The sequence below is a fragment of the Pollachius pollachius genome (genome assembly GCF_949987615.1).
Source record: "Pollachius pollachius genome assembly, chromosome: 2".
Taxonomy (NCBI): domain Eukaryota; kingdom Metazoa; phylum Chordata; class Actinopteri; order Gadiformes; family Gadidae; genus Pollachius; species Pollachius pollachius.
In genome coordinates this window covers 41,974,663-41,994,460 of record NC_136935.1, presented here as the reverse complement: position 1 = coordinate 41,994,460, position 19,798 = coordinate 41,974,663, and the positions used below count along the sequence as shown (strand labels likewise).

Here is a 19,798-nt window from a genome sequence, read left to right as displayed (position 1 = left end):
TCAGTCTGGCTCGGTAGGCTTCACAATCATGAGGAAGACTCAAACTGCTTCGAGGGTAAGTCTCAAAACGTCATCACTAGTGAATCTGGTTCTTCAGAGTGCTTTATACAAGCATATTCATAGAAGGTTGAATGGAACAAAAAAGTGGGAGGAAAAGGTGCTCAAGCAACAGGGTTAACCGCAGCATTGGGAGGATTGTCAAGCAAAGGCCATTCAAAAATGTGTGGGAGCTTCACAAGCAGTGGACTGAGGCAGGAGTCAGTGCATTAAGAGTCACCATGCACAGACATATCCAGGAAATGGGCTACAACTGTTGCAGTCCTCGTGTCAAGCCACTCACTTCTAACGTTGTCAGAGACAACATTAGAAGCGTGTTAATAATAACTGGTCTATCCGTCACTCAGTGGTCCAAAGTCCTCTATGAAAGTTAACTTTGCATTTCATTTGGAATTCAAGGTCCTAGAGTCTTGAGGATGAATGGAGAGGCACAGAGTCCAAGTTTCTTGAAGTCCAGTGTGAAGCTACCACAGTCAGTGATGATTTGGGGAGCCATGTCATCTTCTGATGTTGGTCCACTGTGCTTATCAAGTCCAAAGTCAACTCAGCCTTCTACCAGGACATTTTAGAGCCCTTCATGCTTGATCTATGGAGATGCTTGGCACATGTCCACAGTGCCAAAAGTACCAATACCTGGTTTGATTACCATTGGATTACTGTGCTTGATTGGCCAACATACTCACTTGACCTGAACCTCTTAGAAAGTTGATGGGGGAATGTCAAGAGGAAGATGAGAGACATGAGACCCACCAATGCAGTCGAGATGAAGGCCTCTATCGAATCAACCTAGTCTTCCATAACACCTTAGTAGGGCCACAGGCTGATCGAATCCGTACCACGCTGCATTAAGGCAAAAGGGCCCCCAACCAAGTCCTAGCAATATACATTATTTGTATTAGACTACATATAATGCATAATGGGCTATATTTCACTTCACCTCCACACAGAAACATAGCAGTAAAACAAGGTTTAAAAGGTGGTTTTCATTTGTAAATGCAGGGTACAAACTATAATCCAGGGAAAGGCATATTTGAATTCCCTCGTTCAGCGACTGCAGGTGTGTCCCATTGGTGCCATTATCGTCACCAGGCAACGGCTGCAACAGAAGAACTTGAGTAAACAACGCATCTCACGCAACCCTTCCTTCATCTGAAATACCCAGACCGAGACGTCTGGGGACCACTTGATCCTACGGAGAAGATGCCGGCTCACATCATGCTATCCTACCAGTGGGACGACCAGCCGCTGGTGAAGAGGATACACGACCGGCTGACAGAGCACGGACTGCCCGTGTGGATGGACATCGAGGGAGGAGTGACCGGGAACATCAACGATGCGTGAGCATAACAGTACATTGAGTGGATGGGAAGGAAAAAAAAGCCTAAAGGCACCCTCTGCTCCTTTCTCTGATTGTTCAAAGTTCAGAATGCTAGCTTTTTGCAATTTTCTTCATCAAAATATTTCTAAGTGCAATAGTAGTGTCAGATAGAAAAGTAACTATCAAAGTATCACTATATAAAATTATGAGACACACAATCCAAAGCAACTTATACTGAATAAAGACCAATGGAGGTGGTGGTATGCTGGAGACATAAGGGCGAGTCTTAACTGTCCCTCTACACACTATCCGGTTCCTAACCACTTATTTACTTGTCAAGACAACATGCAACTGGATACCCTCAAGAGAAGGTGAGAGTTGGTGTGCATGAGTAAGTGAGTGAGTCTGCAGACTTACTACAGGCTCCTACCGGCTCTTTAATTACATGCATTTAAAATTGACAGTAGTGTGTGTGTGTGTGTCTATGTATGTGTGTTTGTTTGTGTGTTTATGTGTGTGTGTATATATGTATGTGTGTGTGTGTTTGTGTGTGTGTGTTTATGAGTATTTGTGTGAGTGTGTGTATATGTGTGTGTGTATGTTTTTGTGTTTTTTTATGTGTTTGTTTGTGTGTGTGTGTGTGTGTGTGTGTGTGTGTGTGTGTGTGTGTGTGTGTGTGTGTATGTGTGTGTGTGTGTGTGTGTGTGTGTGTGTGTGTGTGTCCACCAGGATGGCTGCGGGCGTGGAGGAGGCGGCGGTCATCTGTCCCATCATGACCCCGGCTTACCAGGCATCCCGCAACTGCAAGCGGGAGCTGAGCTACGCCGACTCCAGGGAGGTGCTCACCGTGCCCGTCATGCTGGCCCACGACTGGGAGGCCAGCGAGTGGCTGGGCCTGGTCACCGCTGGGCTGCTCTGGGTGGACTTCAGGTGAGGAAGGCCTGGGGGAGAACAGAGAGGGTTCTAGAGGGATCCTGGAGCGGGATTCTATGGAAGACAAAGGCATATAGGGATTTATATAGTAGAAAAGAGACACATCACAGAGCACCATAAGGAAACAATAAGCTGTATAGAGAACAGAATTAAAGAAAATGTGCTTCTATAATGAATTGATCATAATCTATAATAATTCAGCTTCAACCCAAAATATTATATTTAGAATTATTCATTTGTTTGCTGTTTTTCTTCACTGGCGGCAGCAATGACGATAGATAAAGTTAGTAACTCCGGATAAATGTAATTAATAAGCGGGTAGCACCTAAATCATCTCGGATGGCCATAGGCAAGACTACGGAGACTGGGTTCAAGATTCGATAGGTCGAACTGCGACTACCACAATTTTCCCCTCATACATTACGGTCCAACAGAAATGCCGAAACGGATGACGAGCATTTTGAGAGCTGTGTGCAGTCCCTGGAAGCGGAGATCATGTACAACGCCGGCCACCTCCTGGTCGTGCCTGAGGTTCCTGAGGATGTGACTGACGAACCAGAGCCCAGAGAGAGGCATCCTCCGAAGAGGAAGCCGGGACGGCGCTTCCTCCACGCTCAGTCTATGCTCTACATCCGGGAGTCAGGTGTGTCTGAGTGTGTGTTAGTTTGTGGGAACACGGCGAAGAATCCTGTTTGGATGAAGGTGTTCCAACCGATTAAGGACACATAAATGATCATGGAACTGCATTTTTTCGACCATTTCATTAGGTCAACATGAATGTTACATGACATTTTGTATTTTTTCCATAGCGAGGGACAGAGGGTGAGTCGCCAGAGTAGGGTTGTGCAGTGGTATTATCGAATTGACGGCTAAGGACAATTCAGTGATCCAATCAACATTAGGAATTGGTACAAATTCCTATCAATTGACCGACTCACACTGAAACCACACCCATGGTAGAAAAGCTATATTCTCCAATATTGTGTGTTAGATGAGGATTGGTTTACGTTGACAGGGGAGGAGACCATGGACCCGGACAGTGACCTCAGGAGCAAAGTGGAGCTCCATGAGGAGCCAGGAGAGCGTGGCTCCTGGGAAGAGCAGAAGGGGATCGGCTGTAAATACTTCCGGAACGTCGCCACCTGCGGATACCTTGGTAGGCGTGGCTCTTCAACATGAACAAATCCAAACAATGAAACATAGTCCAAACTTCATTGTTTATTATGAATGAACCAATATAAACCATCAGATTGCAAGCCAGGAAGAGGGGAAGATTAAGTTTCCTCTATGTACAACTGGCAATTTGTTTGGATAATAGAAAAAAAAAGAAAAAACGGATACATGCAGCGTCAATTGAATTTGGGTGATGTTTCCTTTTGCAGGATATCACCATGGTGAGGACGATGCCAGTTCTCAACCTAGTGAGGACTGTTTGAATACAACCGGTTCTCCCAAGAGTGAGGAATGTGTGTTTACTAAAACCGGTTCTCACCAAAGTGAGGACCATGAGTACACTACAGCCCACCTTGAGGAGAATGGAGACCTGGTGTATACTACAGACAGTCCTGTAGAGACTGAGAGGTGGCTTCTGCTGGCAGACCAGATGGATCAAAGCTGCAAAAGGGCCATCATCATCAAGAACAAACACACCGGGAGATTCCTGGCGGTCCAAGGTGGTCGCTTTGTTGGACTAACTTCGTACACTGAAGACTGCAAATGGTTTCTTGAATGAAGAGAAACATGAGGGGATTATGTTTTTTTCATGGTAGCTTTACTTTTGGGAAGTTTCTCATTAGGCACAATCAATTTACTGTTGGCATTTGTACAGCCCAGACTAGGACACTGATTTTGTCAGAACCATTCTACGACGATGTAAAAAAACAAATAATGATCACAAATATTAAAATCTTTTCCGCTTGAGGATCTCTGGTTTCCAGTTGACCGGGTGGCTTTCTTCCGTCTGAAAGAAAGAAAATGATGAAAACAGAATTAATGCAATGTTGAAATAAAAAGACACAAATTGTGAAAAAAAAACAAATAAAATGTGGTAATATTCTGTGTCAATAACAGTGAGTATCCCTGAACCCTTAAATGTATATATTTTGTACGGCATCAAAACAGTAAAATATATTATAATGAAGACTAAATATATATGTATATGAATAACAATTTCAGAAAATCGATTTGAAAAAAAAACATAATAATAAAAAGTACAATCGAAGGCAAAAGCTAAAGCAGGGCGAGTAACACTGCGAACGGCCAGCTTACCGCTGTGTCGTCCTCCCGGTACACCTTGATGGTCTTGTCGGCCTCGGCGGTGATGAGCCGGCTCTCCGAGTGGTCGAACATGCAGGCGAAGATCCCGGACTCGCTGTCCAGAGAGCCCGGCTGCACGGCCGCGTGGATACGCTGGAAGTTGTAGCCCGTCCTCCAGTCCCACATGTGGATGGTCCCGTTGTCCGCTGCGGCCCAGGAGAAAAAAAAAAAAAGAGTTTGGGTTAGGAATTGAAACAGAAAGTTTAGTTTTATGGTCACCATTTGTACGCAATGGCCCCAAACCAACCGTCATCACCACGTTGGCTAGGGCTACAGGATGTATCGGCTATGTAAGATATATCGATATAATTTCCAAGGGCATACACGATTTGACAATATCGTTAATCTAGATATATGCGTTAAAATGGTCAGTTTCCGCCTCAAGCGTCTGTGTTTGCCTTGGAGACTGTGACCGTGACTCCTCCCCCTCCCACTCTGTCCTTCCGAACGTGCCCTGTGCAAAGACGCCTCATTCCCGCCCCCTCACAACACAACAAGCATGGAGGATACCGGTAGAGAAAACGAGACGGCGGCGGGAGACAAAATTGTTTCAAAGAGGAGAAACAACGGCTCCATACTATGGAAATGGTTCGGGTTTAAAAAAAAACAGATGAGCAGCAGCTGCAGGTCATCTGTAGAGAGTGTAGCAAAAACCGTTGCGGATAAAAGTGGAAGAACGACAAATCTGTTCCACCATTTACAGCAGCGGCACAAAATGCAGCATGAGGAATGCGTAACTCCGTGGCTGTGCTGCTGCATCACTGGCCGCGAAAGCTTCTTCTGCCCCGAAACAATGTCTTTTGCAAGCCTCCTTCACTCGTGGTGAGCCATATAACAGGAAAACCACAAAGTGGCATGATATACTAAAGCGGTGCCCTTACCGCATCGCAAAAGACATGGTCCTGGTCGCAATGGTGGCCCAGGATGGATTCAAAAAGTTGCTTCAAAAATGGACCCAAGGTATAGATATAGATATAGATATAGATATATGTTGCAGTCATACTGAACTGTGTTTTAATAAAAGTGCTTGCATCATCTCACATGTGGCTTTTGACTTACAAAAAAAACATCTAACTCACTCAATAGAAAATATCGAGATATATATCGTATATCGCCATTCATCCAAAAAATATCGAGATATCATATTGCGCCTATATCGTGCAGCCCGAACGTTGGCTAACTTTGGCTGTCGAAATGCGATCCTTTTTGCGAAATGCAAGTTGTCTTCTACAACATTAATAACAGGAGTCACACCAAAGTACAAACATTGAAGACGGTGGACCATTGTACCTCCAGACACCAGGACACCGTCAGAGTTGACCGCCAGAGTGTTGATGATGGCGTTATGGCCAGACAGGTTCTGGATGAAGTTGCCGTCCGGAAACGTCCATTGTTTGATGTTATCGGCAGAGCCAGAAGCAAAGGTGTATCTATAGGGAACGGGGACAAAGACAGACTTCTATCTTAAAAAATAAACATAAAAAGGAAAACTATCAAAATGACCAATGTCTTTACATCAGAGTTAAAAATCACACTACATTTTTGTGACCCATCTTAAGTTAAATGGGAAATCATGTTATCTATTTCAACCACCATTTACTTTCATTAGGACAAGGGTTTACTTCGGTTTACACCACGCCAGATGAAACGTACGTAGTGAGAGTGTTCTGTCAAGAGCTAATCCCAACAAAGAAATATCTAACTCTGTGCTCTTACTGTCGAGGATGCAGCACCACTGCCCTGACAGACTTCTTGTGGTTGGTCAGCGTGGCTCTTGTCTTCCCGGCCACCAGGTCCCACAGCCTGATGGTGGAATCGTGGCTCCCTGGGAAAATGGAGTAAACATTTGTCTGCATCAGATGGCCTAGGAATCCAATCATAGCCAGGCACAGCCCAGAGGCGTTGGGTCTCTACCTGTGATGATTTGGGGCTCGGCTGCCTGGCATTTGACCGTTGCCACGGTGTTGGTGTGGCCGGAGAGCGTGTGCACGTTGGCCTTCGTTCTGATGTCCCACACCTTGAGGACATGTGCAGAGGAGGGACCACAAGACAAATAAACCATTTGATTTTACATCTGATCACCTGAAGACCACCAATGCACAGAGATGGATTAAGACCCATTGGCTGCAACTGCGTAGCTATATGTCAAGTTACATGAATGTGTTGAAATGGAATCATTGCTACATCTTCAGAACACATCAAAAAATAAACATCCATCCCCTGCAAGCATGGGACCCATATACAGTTGTAAAAGTTGCCAATTACAACTTCTAAACAAATTGTTTATATTAAAGGGCACATATTATACCACCTGGTGTGAGTGTGATCAGCACACATCCAGGTGGACATGCCCACTTGTGATGTCAGAAGAGGCGGATTTTCGAAATGGCTTGTAAGGGCTAATCACACTCACACCTGGCGGTATAATATGTCCCCTTTAATGTATATGTAAAGGCCCAGCACATTTCTCACAATGCCAAATTGTATGCAAATCAAGTTATAATACAGGGAGTTCATAATAAATATAAACAAAATACAAGGCAACCTTGAAAGCGTTAATGTGGTCGACGGTGACTCTGCCCCATCATCTACATTCATATAGTCGAGGCTGACTGATCGAGGTGCACATGCTTACCCTGGCTGTGGCATCTCGACTGCACGTGACCAGCACGTCAATGGTGGGGTGGAGGTCCAGGCCGTACACGGCACTCAGATGTCCGTGGTAATGCCGGATGACCTAATGCACACACAGATACATACAGTTAGGGCTGTGCAATTAATCAAATTTTCATTGTGATTTCGATTTTTGGGTCAAACGATCTCAAAACTAATATAAATCAAGTTAAAAAATATTTTATTTTAGTTTTATTTTGAAACAGCTGGATACATACTGGTACATGATTTTCTATTTGAACATTTTGTGTACGTTTTAAGGGAAATTTTCAATGTTCCCAGTTACAAAGGGTCTGTTTGGAGAGAAATGCTGAATAAATGAATCATGTTTTCAAGCAAAAAAAAAATCATTTGAATAATTGTGATTTCAATATTGACCAAAGTTATCGTGATTCTGATTTTTTTCCCTAATCGAGCAGCCCTACATACAGTGTTAAGGAAAAGCACCGGGGCAATATAACAGCATGCGTTAGTTTGTCTTATAACTAGGCCTATTTTTCCATCATTGATTTGTTTACCTTTTTATTTAGTTTAATAAATACCACTGGCCAAATAGTGAAAATAAATACAATAGAAAGGTCCACAACGTAGTTGAGGGTAGTATTGGACGACAGTACAGGGGGTTGTGCCAGACATTGTACCTTGTTGTACTCCAGGTCCCAGCACTTGACCTGCTTGTCCTCGCCGCAGGAGAACAGGTAGGGGCTACGGGAGCTAACCGCCACCCCGCGCACCGTGCTGATGTGGCCCGTCAGAGACAGCTTCAGCTTCCCACTGGCCAGGTCCCAGATCTGGGAAGAGCCACCGACCATAACACACACATCAAGTCCATTCCCACGTCAAATCAGACGTAGTATAAAAAGCATTATTGATATATCATTTATTTATGGAGTATGTTTTATTGTCAGGCTGGCTTGTAAAAGACGTGGCTAATCTCAGTGAGACTAACCAGGCTAAATAATGGTTAATAAATACAAACATAATCTCAAGACCTCTTGAGATTAAAAACTTGTTGACTGAGAGGTGCTTGCTGCAATAGGCGAAAATCTAACCATTAGCAATGCTCTCAATTCAGGTCTCCATTTCACTACAGTACAAACAACATGTGTGATTTACCCTTGTGCTGAGAGTCTCTACGTACCTTGATGGTTCTGTCAGCAGAGCCTGTGACAAACCACTGGTTGCCCGGTTCCACTGCTATTGACCTCACCCAGCCCAGATGACCACTGATGACCTGAGATTCGTGAGAGTAGTTTAAATAAAAAAGGACCAACAAGTGGCATTTAATACGAGCCTGTGACAAGAACTTAACGAAAAGTGTCAAAGTGCAAAGTACAAAATAAACACGTTACCCTGAACAGCTTCCATGGGGGATGCCACGCAGGTTTGGGCATGGTCGGTGCTTTCCTTACAAGAGCAGAGGTCTTGGTGCCGCCTCCTTCCATGTGCACCTACATCCAATAATATGACAATACACTTTCACCATACACCTAGCTCGCCATAATGGTGTTGAGGGTCATGATGAATGTGATGTGGTGTGTTGAGGAAAATTACCAAAGAGGACATTGGGGGCTGGGACCTTTCTGCTATTCCTGCATGTCTGTGAATGTCCCCGACACTAGCAGCCGTGCGGCCGGCATCTAGTCTGAAGGCACACACACACACTCAAGATGTTAAAGGAAAATAATATAAATCAGTCAAAAAAATTGGTACATTTTGAGGAAATAATAGCTTAATGTTTTACTATTCAAAACAGTAAGCTAGCCTTAAAGTGTACCTGGCCTGGGAGGGAGGCAGGGTCAAGGCCATTGAATGGACTCCTGCTTCACTCGGCATCCTGTGTATCTTTGTTTCAGCAGTCAGTGCTACTCCTATTAACAACCATTCGCATCAATGAAACACAGTAAGCAAACAACAATGTGATCTATGAAATATAATATTGCACGTGTACAATATTTACCAGGTCCTAATGGGTAGGCGTGTGTCCCGGTCACAAGGTATTCTGGGTCGTCTCCTAAAGTACAAACTTAATTAAACCCAAATCACTAGTGTAAGGGATAACATTGCGAGTGATCCAACGGGGTTTTGAAGAAGGAAATAGAGGATTTATTTATCCTGTCAACACACCTGACTCTGTGCTTGTCTGGTGTCCATGAAGGCCGCCGTGTATCGGTCTGTCCTTCCCTTCCTTGAGTACGGGCATGTGCAACACTGCGCCATAATCCGCTTTTAACTTCGAAGACATCTTCACCTTGTGACTGCGATAACAAGAAACGGATGTTAGCAGCAGGCATTACGAATAAGTTATTCACAAAATGTAATGAAATCAATATTATGTTAAATTAATAAAAAGTCTGGGATAAATCCTTAGACTCATGTAAGTTACAAACAGCGGGGCTTACCTGTGATCGTCCAGTGCGATTGGTTTCGCATGATCCGACACAAACATATCATGAGTCCTTTTGAGGGATCTGAAGACCAGCGTGTGGACCGAGTGCTTTTGCACATCCTGAAAGAAACACCTCGTTAAGAAAATAATATTCCCCTATAGATACACAGACGACGGTGTTGGCATCATTTACTACCACATATCTTAAACATAGCACACAGAAGAACACTTCGGTGGTACTGTTGCTTCGGAAAAAGCATGCTATGGAACGGTCGCTTCAACAAGAGAACAAATTAAAAGTCATGAGAAGTTGGCTGATGTGTTACCTCGGTCATTTCGGCGTTCACTAAACGTACAATAAGCACTTAAAACGAGGCAGGATTTTTTTTTTTAACGAATAATCTCAGTCCTTTGTAGTGTTAATATTCCACAGAGAACCTCATTCACAGGCGGCGCAAAAACGATCACCAAACGTCCCGGAAGTAAACAATGTATGAAGTGTCTGGTACGCTTCCGAGTCAAATGAGGATCACACCAGCGTCTTTGAAAACATACGCCCCCTTAAGGAGGGAAAGACTGCATGGTAATGCAATGTCATTATAGTTCAATAGCTTTATTTTCCTTTTTCAAGGCGATAGTCTGAAATATCTTAAGAGAACAAATAATATGTTTGGATAACATTGACTGTTCCTGTTAACGTGGAGTTAGGCAAATCAAGACAATGTTTGTTTAACAGAGAGATTTCATCAAATAACTTTTGAAGAATTCATCCAACTGAGGTGCACTTTGTGTTTGTGCGTTGTTCTTAGATAAACACAAAAAAAGCCTTTGGATTTTGACTATCCAAGTGTTACACCTCTGCTTTTATTGTGTTCCGCTCACTCAGTAGCAGTGTGCATGAGTTCTTCTCCTTGCTTTCAATGGATCCCCCTCCACCCACGCCCAATAGCTCACTCATTATAATAATAAGCTCACTTATTATTTCATGTGCCCCCAATCAACCCTTCTACAGGCAGCAAACATACGTCCCCTGATACTCCCCTCTACCTCCCTATCTCTTCTTCATGCAGTCCGCTTGGAGCATGGCAGCTACAATGCAGACCCCATGGACCCCCGCATGGCTGATACTGTGTAAATGATCCACACAGAATCAGATTGTGCTGTGCACTATTTGTTTCTATGTTGACATACGGCGTCTGTTGACCGTTTCTTCTGCAAGCTGGTTGTTTTGATACAAATGGATTGGCTGTAAATTTGTATGCTTTGTTGCTCAGCCTTGCTTGTAAGTCAGTTTGGACAAACGCGTCCACTTTTGACTAAATGCTTTGGATACATTTAGATTCAGGGCATTTAGCAGACACTTTTATCCAAGGCGACTTACAATAAGTACATTTGTCAGAGGTTAGAGAAACAACAATATATCGCTTTCGATACAATAAAGATATTTATATAATCAAGTGCCAATAAGCATCTACATAATGAAGCCCTTGGTGGTCTAAAGACATCATCACCAAAACATCCTCAAGCACACAAGACATTACACATTATATATTTTTTTGTGTTTAATGACAAATAACAAAGAACAAGGGGGCGGGACTGAGAGAGACTGTGTTGTGGTGATTTGTGTTTAGGTAGGGTGTTGTGACTTGTGAATACATTGGGTTGTGAGTTTGAAGAGTTTTTTCAACCATTATGTCATTTTCCCTTTCGGCTACTTGAAAAACTCCAAACATGTAACCCATTTATTGTAGTGCCCATATTGGCGTGTTGTTCAAAGTAGGGAGGATCCTAGAGCCCTCCAAACTGCTTTACCCCAGACTGCTGTTATCCGACGATGTTGAGCCAGATGTTGAGTTGAATGCTTTTTTGTTCAGCCTTGCTTGTAAGTCAGTTTGGACTAAAGATTCCACTTTTGACTAATTGTAAATGCTTTCAATAAAGACATATCTACATTTAGATTCAGGGCATTTAGCAGACGCCTTTATTCAAAGCGACTTACAATGAGTAAATTTGTCAGAGGTAAGAGAAACAACAATATATCGCTGTCGATACAATAAAGATATTTATATAATCAAGTGCCAATAAGCATTTACATAATGAAACCCTTGGTGGCCTAAAGTTATCATCACCAACGCATCCTTCAGGCACCCAGTAAAGCACACAAGACATAACACATTTTATATATTTTTTTGTGTGTTTAATGACAATAAACAGAACAACGGGGCGGGACTGAGAGACTGTGTTGTGTTGATTTGTGTTTAGGTATGGTGGTGAGTATGCAGTTTTTTCAATAATTATGTAATTTTCACTTTCAGGTGCTGGTGAAAAACTCCAAAGATGGAATGCATTTATTGTACCTCCCAGATTAGCGTTTTTTCAAAGTGGGGACGAGGGGATCCTAGAGCCCTCCAAACTGCTTGACCCCATTCCCATGTTGTCCGTCTGTACTAAGCCTGCTGATGGGGATGATCTTCATGGTTGTCTCCTTCATTGAGTACCAGCGGTCGTGCCACGTCACCCAGATGATGCCGTTGTCGAAGGCACCGGCATCCTTCTCCGAGTACCTTCCGCCTAAATCAAGGGGAGGAACACAACAGGGTTAAAAAAAAACAGGAAACACACGATCACACACACACACACACACACACACACACACACACACACACGCATGCTTATAATATGTGAAGTATTAGCAATTGTTTGCATTTTGAAAGCTGGGGGGGAGGGGGCAATTGATGTAATTGATGAGGTGGCGAATTCTAACGTCATATTAATTCATTCTTAAATGCCCAATACAGTGATTCATTGACATGTGGAAGGGAGGGAAAACTGTCATGGTTCCTCACAATCGGCTGAGGGTAGGGGTAGCTCCCATGTCCTTACCCTGATAGTATTTGCCGTTGAGGTGGCCGGCGTGGCATCTGTTCATCCACCATCCGGAAGCATCCTGGAGGGCACAGTTGCCGTCGTACTTGTCGTTGTCGTTGTCGGGGGTGCTGAACTGCATGCCGTTGTGAATGGTGTAGGCCTTGTCACTCGCGTCATCCCCGAAGTCAAAGCCATCGAAGGCGTCTCCTGCCTCGCCGCCTAGGTAGTAGCCGTAGGTCAGACGGTACTTATCCTGCTCTGTACCAACTCGGAACATGGCGTAGTCGGCATGCCTGGCGAGAAAGATTCAAGTTGAGCTGCTGGTAGTTTAGTCCCTGCGCCATGCTACCATGATAACCATGGATGGACTTTGAAGGATTTTTAGGTAACTTTGACTATGACATACTTTTTGTTGCCCAGCCAGTCAACCATCTCTATTCTCAAGACATATGGGATGGTAACACTGGTGGTCAAAAGGTGCATCTTCTCCAAGCCAAGCCAGAACTCTGTGCTGTCGTCTGGGGAAAAGTATCCAAAGCCCTCCTTGTACGGGATCCAGTTTCGGTTGAAGTCCACCAGTCCATTCTTTCTCTGAGAACATTAGAGCATAGTGTTAGTTGGACATTTTCTGTAATCTACTCATCACTTTATTATAATCCACTATGTCATTTTATTCATCATTTCAGTAAAATGCTCAGTATTTCCTTTGTGGAGTAAAGAAAAATTGATGTGCTGATGAAGGTTTCTTTGTGCTCCAGTTTCAATGGCCTGAAGAGTTAAGCAGGACACTCAAGCAGTTGACAATAACTTGCATAAAGGTAAACATGTTGGCTCTTCTGTTCCATCAAATGTTCCATCAACATTACTCTCGCATCATGGTTTGATATGCACAATTGGTACTGTCCAATAAAGAGGGAGATGAAACCCACCCTCTGAATCACAGTGAAGCCCCGACCAAAGGTGTCGATCTCACAGTAGACCAGGAACTGATCTGTGGCCTTCACCGGCTTCACATAGTACAGACCACTGACGCTGGCTCCATTGTTGGCAACATCCTGGCAGTCTGAGTGACGACAAATCCATAATGACTGTTATGTTAATAAATTCATGTTTGATTATTATCATCCGTTAAACGACAGAACTGTAGTATTAGAGGTAATACGGTAATACGTCGGAACGTTCTGTATACATGTAACCTAGGCAACGAGGGCAGGGGGGTATAAAAAAGAACGGAGTTCATACCATGCAGTCACGTCGCTACGAGTCTCCTTGATGTCTTAATATATGTTGCAAGGCCAACTGAACAAGAACATCTTACAATCAGGCAATTTTAAGTGGGATTCCTAGTATAGACATTTAACCCTGAGTAAACCGCTGGCCATGTTACTTAGATACACAGGATTTCATGGAAACAAAGTACAAGGTTTTGTAGTGGGCGAGTGGAATGCATCTCACTGTTTACTCATCGTATTTGAGGCCAAATATTGATGAGGTGCTAGCTAAACAACGCAACGAGGACATGAGCATGATTGTGACACAGCTTCAGATGTGGTGGGAAGGACCTGGGGGCCCCGGGTTATGTCACCTGTTCCAGTGATTGGCTGGATCTCCACCGTGTCCTTGCATGGCACACTGCATGTGGCCTCCAGCCGACGGGTGAGCTGCTTGAGTTCTTGCATTTGCCGGTCATTTGCTAAAATAGAATTCTGGAGTTCACTGCCAAAACGGGAAAAAAGAGTAGAGGTCAGCGATGGGATAGTTTGTGATTTCATTTCAATAGTTGATTTTTTTGACCTGAATGGATATTCATTAGCTTGATTTGTCAGCTCACAATATCTGCTGCTCCTGAGTGATGATGGTCTTCTCAAAACGAATGATGTCGTCCATCATGCTGGAGGATTTTTTGTAGTTCAGATCTGTGGATAAAACAAAAACGAACAACGTCCTTCAGTAGAAGAATCTGGATGTTCTCACAAATGTGCATTTCAAGCTTATAAAAACCAATGTCTCAATATCTTTAGAATCCATTCCCTAGATATAACCAGGCCTTTGACCTCATCTCATTTTTACCTGGTTCTGAGGACTTATGCCCCAACGTTGCAGAGCCTCTAATGATGACAACTTTCTCCTCGGCTCCCCGTGTCAGATTACCTATGCTTTCCAGTTTAGCCAGCATATCATCTAAACTGTCATATATATTAGGGGTGTAACTAAACAGGTAGTCCGCCACTCCACAGGTAGTCGGGCAGTACTTTCCCTAAAAACAGAACATTTTAAATTTTAAAGCAGTGAGTTGGTGAATGTTTTCAGTGATTTAATTCCAGCAGGATACTTACAAACTCTACATCTGGTTGACATTGTAGATATGTGGAGCTGTCCCCTCTCTGCTACAAAAGATAAAAGTGAATACATTGTATAAGGTTGAAATTTCTCTATGTTGGTATTTGACATAAAAAAAGAAAATAATTCTGGTCAAGCTTAGAAACTTACTGCTGATGCGATGGGGAGAAACACAGTCAGTGCTCCGAATATTAGCAAATTCATTTTGCTTTGTCCCTCGTCTCCTTGTCCTTTTTCGGGGAATGAAGCGCAGAACAGACTCTGCTGCTATATATTGATCTGGAAAGGGACTCAGGGTGCTAAGGTCTTCATAGGTAAACATCCCACACATGACCTGACTCAGATTTCCTGGCATGCTGATGATTCACCTTGCTGTCTGTTGTCAGATTTCCTAATTAGGACCATAATCCAGTGTTGAAAATAGGCCAAATGTTGTTGTGAATTGTGTAAATGTGACTGAGGTGACTAATTTGTACTATTTCTATGTATCATTCTGTACCATGCAATCTTTCGCCAGATATATCATTGGCAACTGAGGGAAGGGTACAATAGTGTGTGTGATAAAACATGTTAAAAATAGTTTGAAATTAGATGATTACTTTTTACTTGTAATCAACTTCATATCCAACAATGCTAGCTGGGGAGCCAGACAAATCTGCAAGCTCATGTTTTATTTGTTCTGGCATATGCATCTGGTCCTCCTCCCGTTCAGACAGATTTCTAGAAGACCTGGCCCTGGTCGGACCAATCACAACTGTTTATCTATATAGGGCGGGTTAACACGATGACTTTACAGAGGAAAGCCCTATGGGAGTTCCGTTGAAGAATTGTCATAACCAACCGAGATTGCTGCTGCTGATGTGTCACACTTTTCTTTGATCTGATTGGTTGTAGGTCCATCTTATTGCGTTCAGAAGCATCTTGCAATTATGGCTCAATGTCAGGCTATCACAGTCCAGCATTTTAATTCAAATGTAATTTGAATTTAATTGCAGTATTGTGTCCCAACCTACAGTTATTGAACATAAATGTATCACTGGATTGACACTCCAATCGATATGGTGTGAGTGAATGTATGCTGTTCTACAGGTTCTACTCATGTAAATGAAACAGTGAAGAAACACGAGATGGAATACTGAACCCCTGGGCTGCCGACATTGAACCATAAATCTAACATTGACTACTGTGGGCCTACACAGTTTAAAGAGGGGATACAGCCACAAGACCAAAGTTCTTGCTAACCCAGGAAGGGACTGGTCGGCCCCTGAACCTAAAAAGGTTTGAACTTTGTTTGAACCAACGTCTCTATGAATGAGCACCAGATGGAAAGTGTCCGTTTCTCTCTTCCAAAGGGAGGCAGAGAGGGAGCCACTCCTCCCCTAGACTAGGTCTTGGCAGTTACAAATAGGGAGTGTTATACGGAGAAAGGTGTTTTTCAACAGAAACCTTGTATTGTTTTCAAAGTACTCAACTTCAGACGGGTTAACAGATACATTCAAAATCGTTTTTTTCATGTCCTTGTAGTATTGTAGTTTCATCTCAATGTACTGTATGTACTTTTTTGTTGTCTGGAATGAGCCTTACATCTATAATCAAAACAAGCACTGAAACAATGATGATCATTCACACTAATAGCTTTAAACACACGCACACACACACACACACACACCAATCTGGTTAGGAGTTGGTTCAGGAACGTTGGAATCTTGCCAGAAATCCCTCCCTGAACTCTCAACCTTCCCTGTATCCAAGCAAGAAGTAAATATTTCACTAAAGGCTTTTAAGGACCACTTAAAAAAAACAAAATCTACAAATACATTGATGAACATAAAGGTGGACAATTTATCTTTCCAAATCATGAAAAGTTTCTGTTCAGTTTTTGGTCAACTTTGGTCAGGGCAATAAGTCTCCTCATCTGAACACGGGCGGATTGTTCGCCCCCTTTCCCAACAACATTAACGAACAATGGTTTTAAGTGACCTGTTTTTAAAATGTTGATATTAAAGCTATACTGTCCTTTAAGCATTTGTTATAGCAACTCACTGTTTGTGAGTAAGAAAGAAAAAGTTGCTTTAGAAACTGTGCTGGATAACCGGGTTGAATTCCCTCATGAATATTCTGTTCAATAAAATATCTGGATTGAATTATGTGGCTTTGGATACTTACCGATCTGTCATGACTAGCTTTCCTGACCTAAATATTTGCCGAACCATATCTCACTCTGCAGACTACACTCTGATGTCTAACATAAACACATGAGACCCACATGAAGGCTGTTTGCATGCGTGGGCCCGAATGTGTGTTTTGACAAACTGCTTTTGTGTACGGTCTCTGCTGGTTGTGTTGTTTTCTATTTCATATTTTCTCTTTAAACTGTATGCTAACGTGCAAAAATCTAAAATATTTTGCTGAAACTTTCTTGATTTTTCAATACACCAATTTCTGAATAGGTAATGGGTATTTACAGTAAGTGATTAGAATTTAGGTTTTTTGCTCTGTGGTTACATGGATTCTTAACTTTAAACACATTGATATAGGCCATTGAAAGGTTTATAAGAGCATGTTCCACTATTGATATTCAAGCTATCCAATACATCTGGCCTTAAACTAGAATGTCATAAGCAAGGATATTTAATCTAAACGTTGCCAGTTATTGTGATATAATAAATTGTAACAATAATAATAATATAATAATTATCACAATTTAATCACTAATTAATGGATGAATTGTTCTTAAAAGAAAACTGAAAGAGCAGCCTTCTTCATCATATCCATCGGGTTTGGGCTGAAATGAATAAAACATAACCTTCAATGGCTATTTTTCCTTTTTTTCATTCATATTCCTTGTGGCGAATAATGGTCATGAGTAGAAGAACAAACGGATCAATAGTTTCCCTTCAAATTCACTTCAATGCACCCTGTAGCAAAAGTAGACTATATGTCCCCAATGTTCAACCAGAACCATAAAATAACTTCATGTTGCCATGGGTAAATCATCCCACTTGATGTTTATCTGGCACGTGTATTCAATGTGGGTCAAATTGCACGGCTGTTTGTTTTAATCTGATTAATTGGCATTTTAGAATACCAAAATTCCGTGCTAAGCTTAAAGAAAGAAAACGTTCCTGGTGCAGAAGAAAAAAAAGCGCACGTGTAGGGAAGGCCCAGGAGCGGCTTGGGGAATGGCCTATCAGTGGTTTAGGGTTTCCTTCATGTTCACGTCTCCCCCTCGCCCTGCTGCAGGATAAAAAAACACTAGCAACCAGATCATTTAGAATACGACTCCGCAAATCCTTCACCATGCTTAATTTATTCACATTTCTGGTGGTGAAGCTAACCATTCTGTCCAATCTGAACTTTTTCGAATCCAAATGGTCGGATATCGAGCAACGAGGGCGCGTAAAACCAAGCCACTCGCAGCGCTTTAACCGAGGAGACCTTCTCGAGGTTCCCAGAACTTTGTTTACGCACTTTGGAATCTATTTAGGCGACGACAGGGTCGCCCATCTCATCCCTGACATCCTCCCCGCCCTGACAGATGACGCAAGGCTGATCGACACCGTCATAACAAACCAGAGGCTTATTATGGGTTGCATGTTTAGATGCGCAACGGTACGCGTGGACTCGTTACAGGACTTTGCATATGGCTCTGAGATATTGGTTAACCTAATGGATTCAAGGATGAGCGCCCGAGCACTTCTCAATGAAGAAGTGGCCAAGAGGGCTGAGCAACTCATCGGTGCCATCCCATACAGTTTGCTGTGGAATAACTGTGAACACGTTGCAACATACTGCAGATATGGATCTGCAGTAAGCCTACAGACAGACAAGGTATAGCAATGATTAGCATTCTTTCTGACTTTTAAATAGGCAGGCTACTTTTTTCATTCGAATTATTCAGCGCATAATCAAAGATGTCGATCTGATCTGGATCGCTGTAAATGCCAGCGGTGCAGACGTACGAGGTTATTGCAAACATTTGCATTATCGTGTTGCACAAGTTTCATGGTTGAGATTTAATATAGATGGTTATTGGTTATTATTAAACTTTAAGCTGTTGTTGCCCGTGGGTGGAATATTCGTGAATCTCATTAGATGGGTCATTGGAACATTTATGTGTGTGTTTGTGTGTGTGCGCGCGCGTGTGTGTCTGTGTGCGCGCGCGCTCAAGGGAAAGTGCGAGTCGGGATTGTGAATGAGTTGTTGGTTCTTTGACTGCGTAACGATGCATAAATAAACTTTTCCTTTCTTTTTTTGCAGTTCTGCGAGTGGTTAAAATCTGTCATCAGAGACCAGAGGAGCATCATCGCCGCAATTCTTATTGGAATAACCTCCATTGTCTGCTACGGCTTGTTACCTTCAACTACATTACCAACCGTTATAATCCCCTTTACTCTATGGATGGCTAGCTAAATAATCCTAGTTAATAATAAGAGTGAACATTATGCAAAGAAAATTCAATTGAAAAGTACAAAATTGTAATTGCTATTCATCTCCTGACGCCTTGTGAAATGTATCGTTTTCTGATTGTCCAATAACATTTCCTTGTCCTTCAGCCATTTTAGAAAATAGCTAAAATTCACCTAATGATTAAAGTTGACTATCATTGAATGTGAATTCATTCTACTCTTAATTGAAGGATGTTTTACATACAATTTTTTTCCATTTTTCTAAGATGCTTGAAGTTATTATATTGGCCTACCATTATCTGATGCAGTCTGGGAAAATTGGACCTTGATGAATGATTGTATAGTAAACACATACTGTTGGGTATTAGAAAATGATCATTGTTTGCCTACAAGCCAATGTTGTACAGTTGTTAATAATAAATCACATATTTTTATTTGTGTGCTTTGTGTCAAACACCGCTTCAACCACAGGTTTCTTTCCATAGGCTACCCATA

At 42.5% G+C, this 19,798-nt stretch overlaps 3 protein-coding genes across 3 annotated transcripts; 1 reads left to right on the top strand and 2 right to left on the bottom strand.

Annotated features, from left to right (window-relative positions):
• Positions 1–3,506: 3,506 nt before the first annotated feature.
• On the bottom strand, positions 3,507–10,151 carry plrg1 (pleiotropic regulator 1). Its single transcript, XM_079758789.1, has 15 exons — positions 10,013–10,151; positions 9,700–9,806; positions 9,425–9,555; positions 9,258–9,311; positions 9,075–9,168; positions 8,852–8,942; positions 8,650–8,748; positions 8,439–8,531; positions 7,939–8,088; positions 7,260–7,361; positions 6,539–6,641; positions 6,341–6,449; positions 5,915–6,054; positions 4,577–4,770; positions 3,507–4,268 (listed from the first exon to the last, which is right to left on the bottom strand). Exons 1-15 carry the CDS (start codon positions 10,019–10,021, stop codon positions 4,209–4,211), a joined length of 1,536 nt encoding a protein of 511 aa, XP_079614915.1. The 5' UTR covers positions 10,022–10,151; the 3' UTR covers positions 3,507–4,208.
• A 1,933-nt stretch (positions 10,152–12,084) lies between these two features.
• fgg (fibrinogen gamma chain) lies at positions 12,085–15,098 on the bottom strand (the record flags this gene model as incomplete). The annotated part of the gene is made up of 9 exons (XM_079730628.1): positions 12,085–12,257; positions 12,570–12,847; positions 12,961–13,145; positions 13,484–13,617; positions 14,140–14,270; positions 14,386–14,470; positions 14,625–14,811; positions 14,891–14,941; positions 15,045–15,098. The coding sequence occupies 9 exons, from the start codon at positions 15,096–15,098 to the stop codon at positions 12,085–12,087; spliced, it is 1,278 nt and encodes a 425-aa protein (XP_079586754.1).
• A 3,096-nt stretch (positions 15,099–18,194) lies between these two features.
• On the top strand, positions 18,195–19,307 carry lrata (lecithin retinol acyltransferase a; the record flags this gene model as incomplete). Its single annotated transcript, XM_079758994.1, has 2 exons — positions 18,195–18,725; positions 19,155–19,307. 2 exons carry the CDS (start codon positions 18,195–18,197, stop codon positions 19,305–19,307), a joined length of 684 nt encoding a protein of 227 aa, XP_079615120.1.
• Between the last annotated feature and the right edge of the window lie 491 nt (positions 19,308–19,798).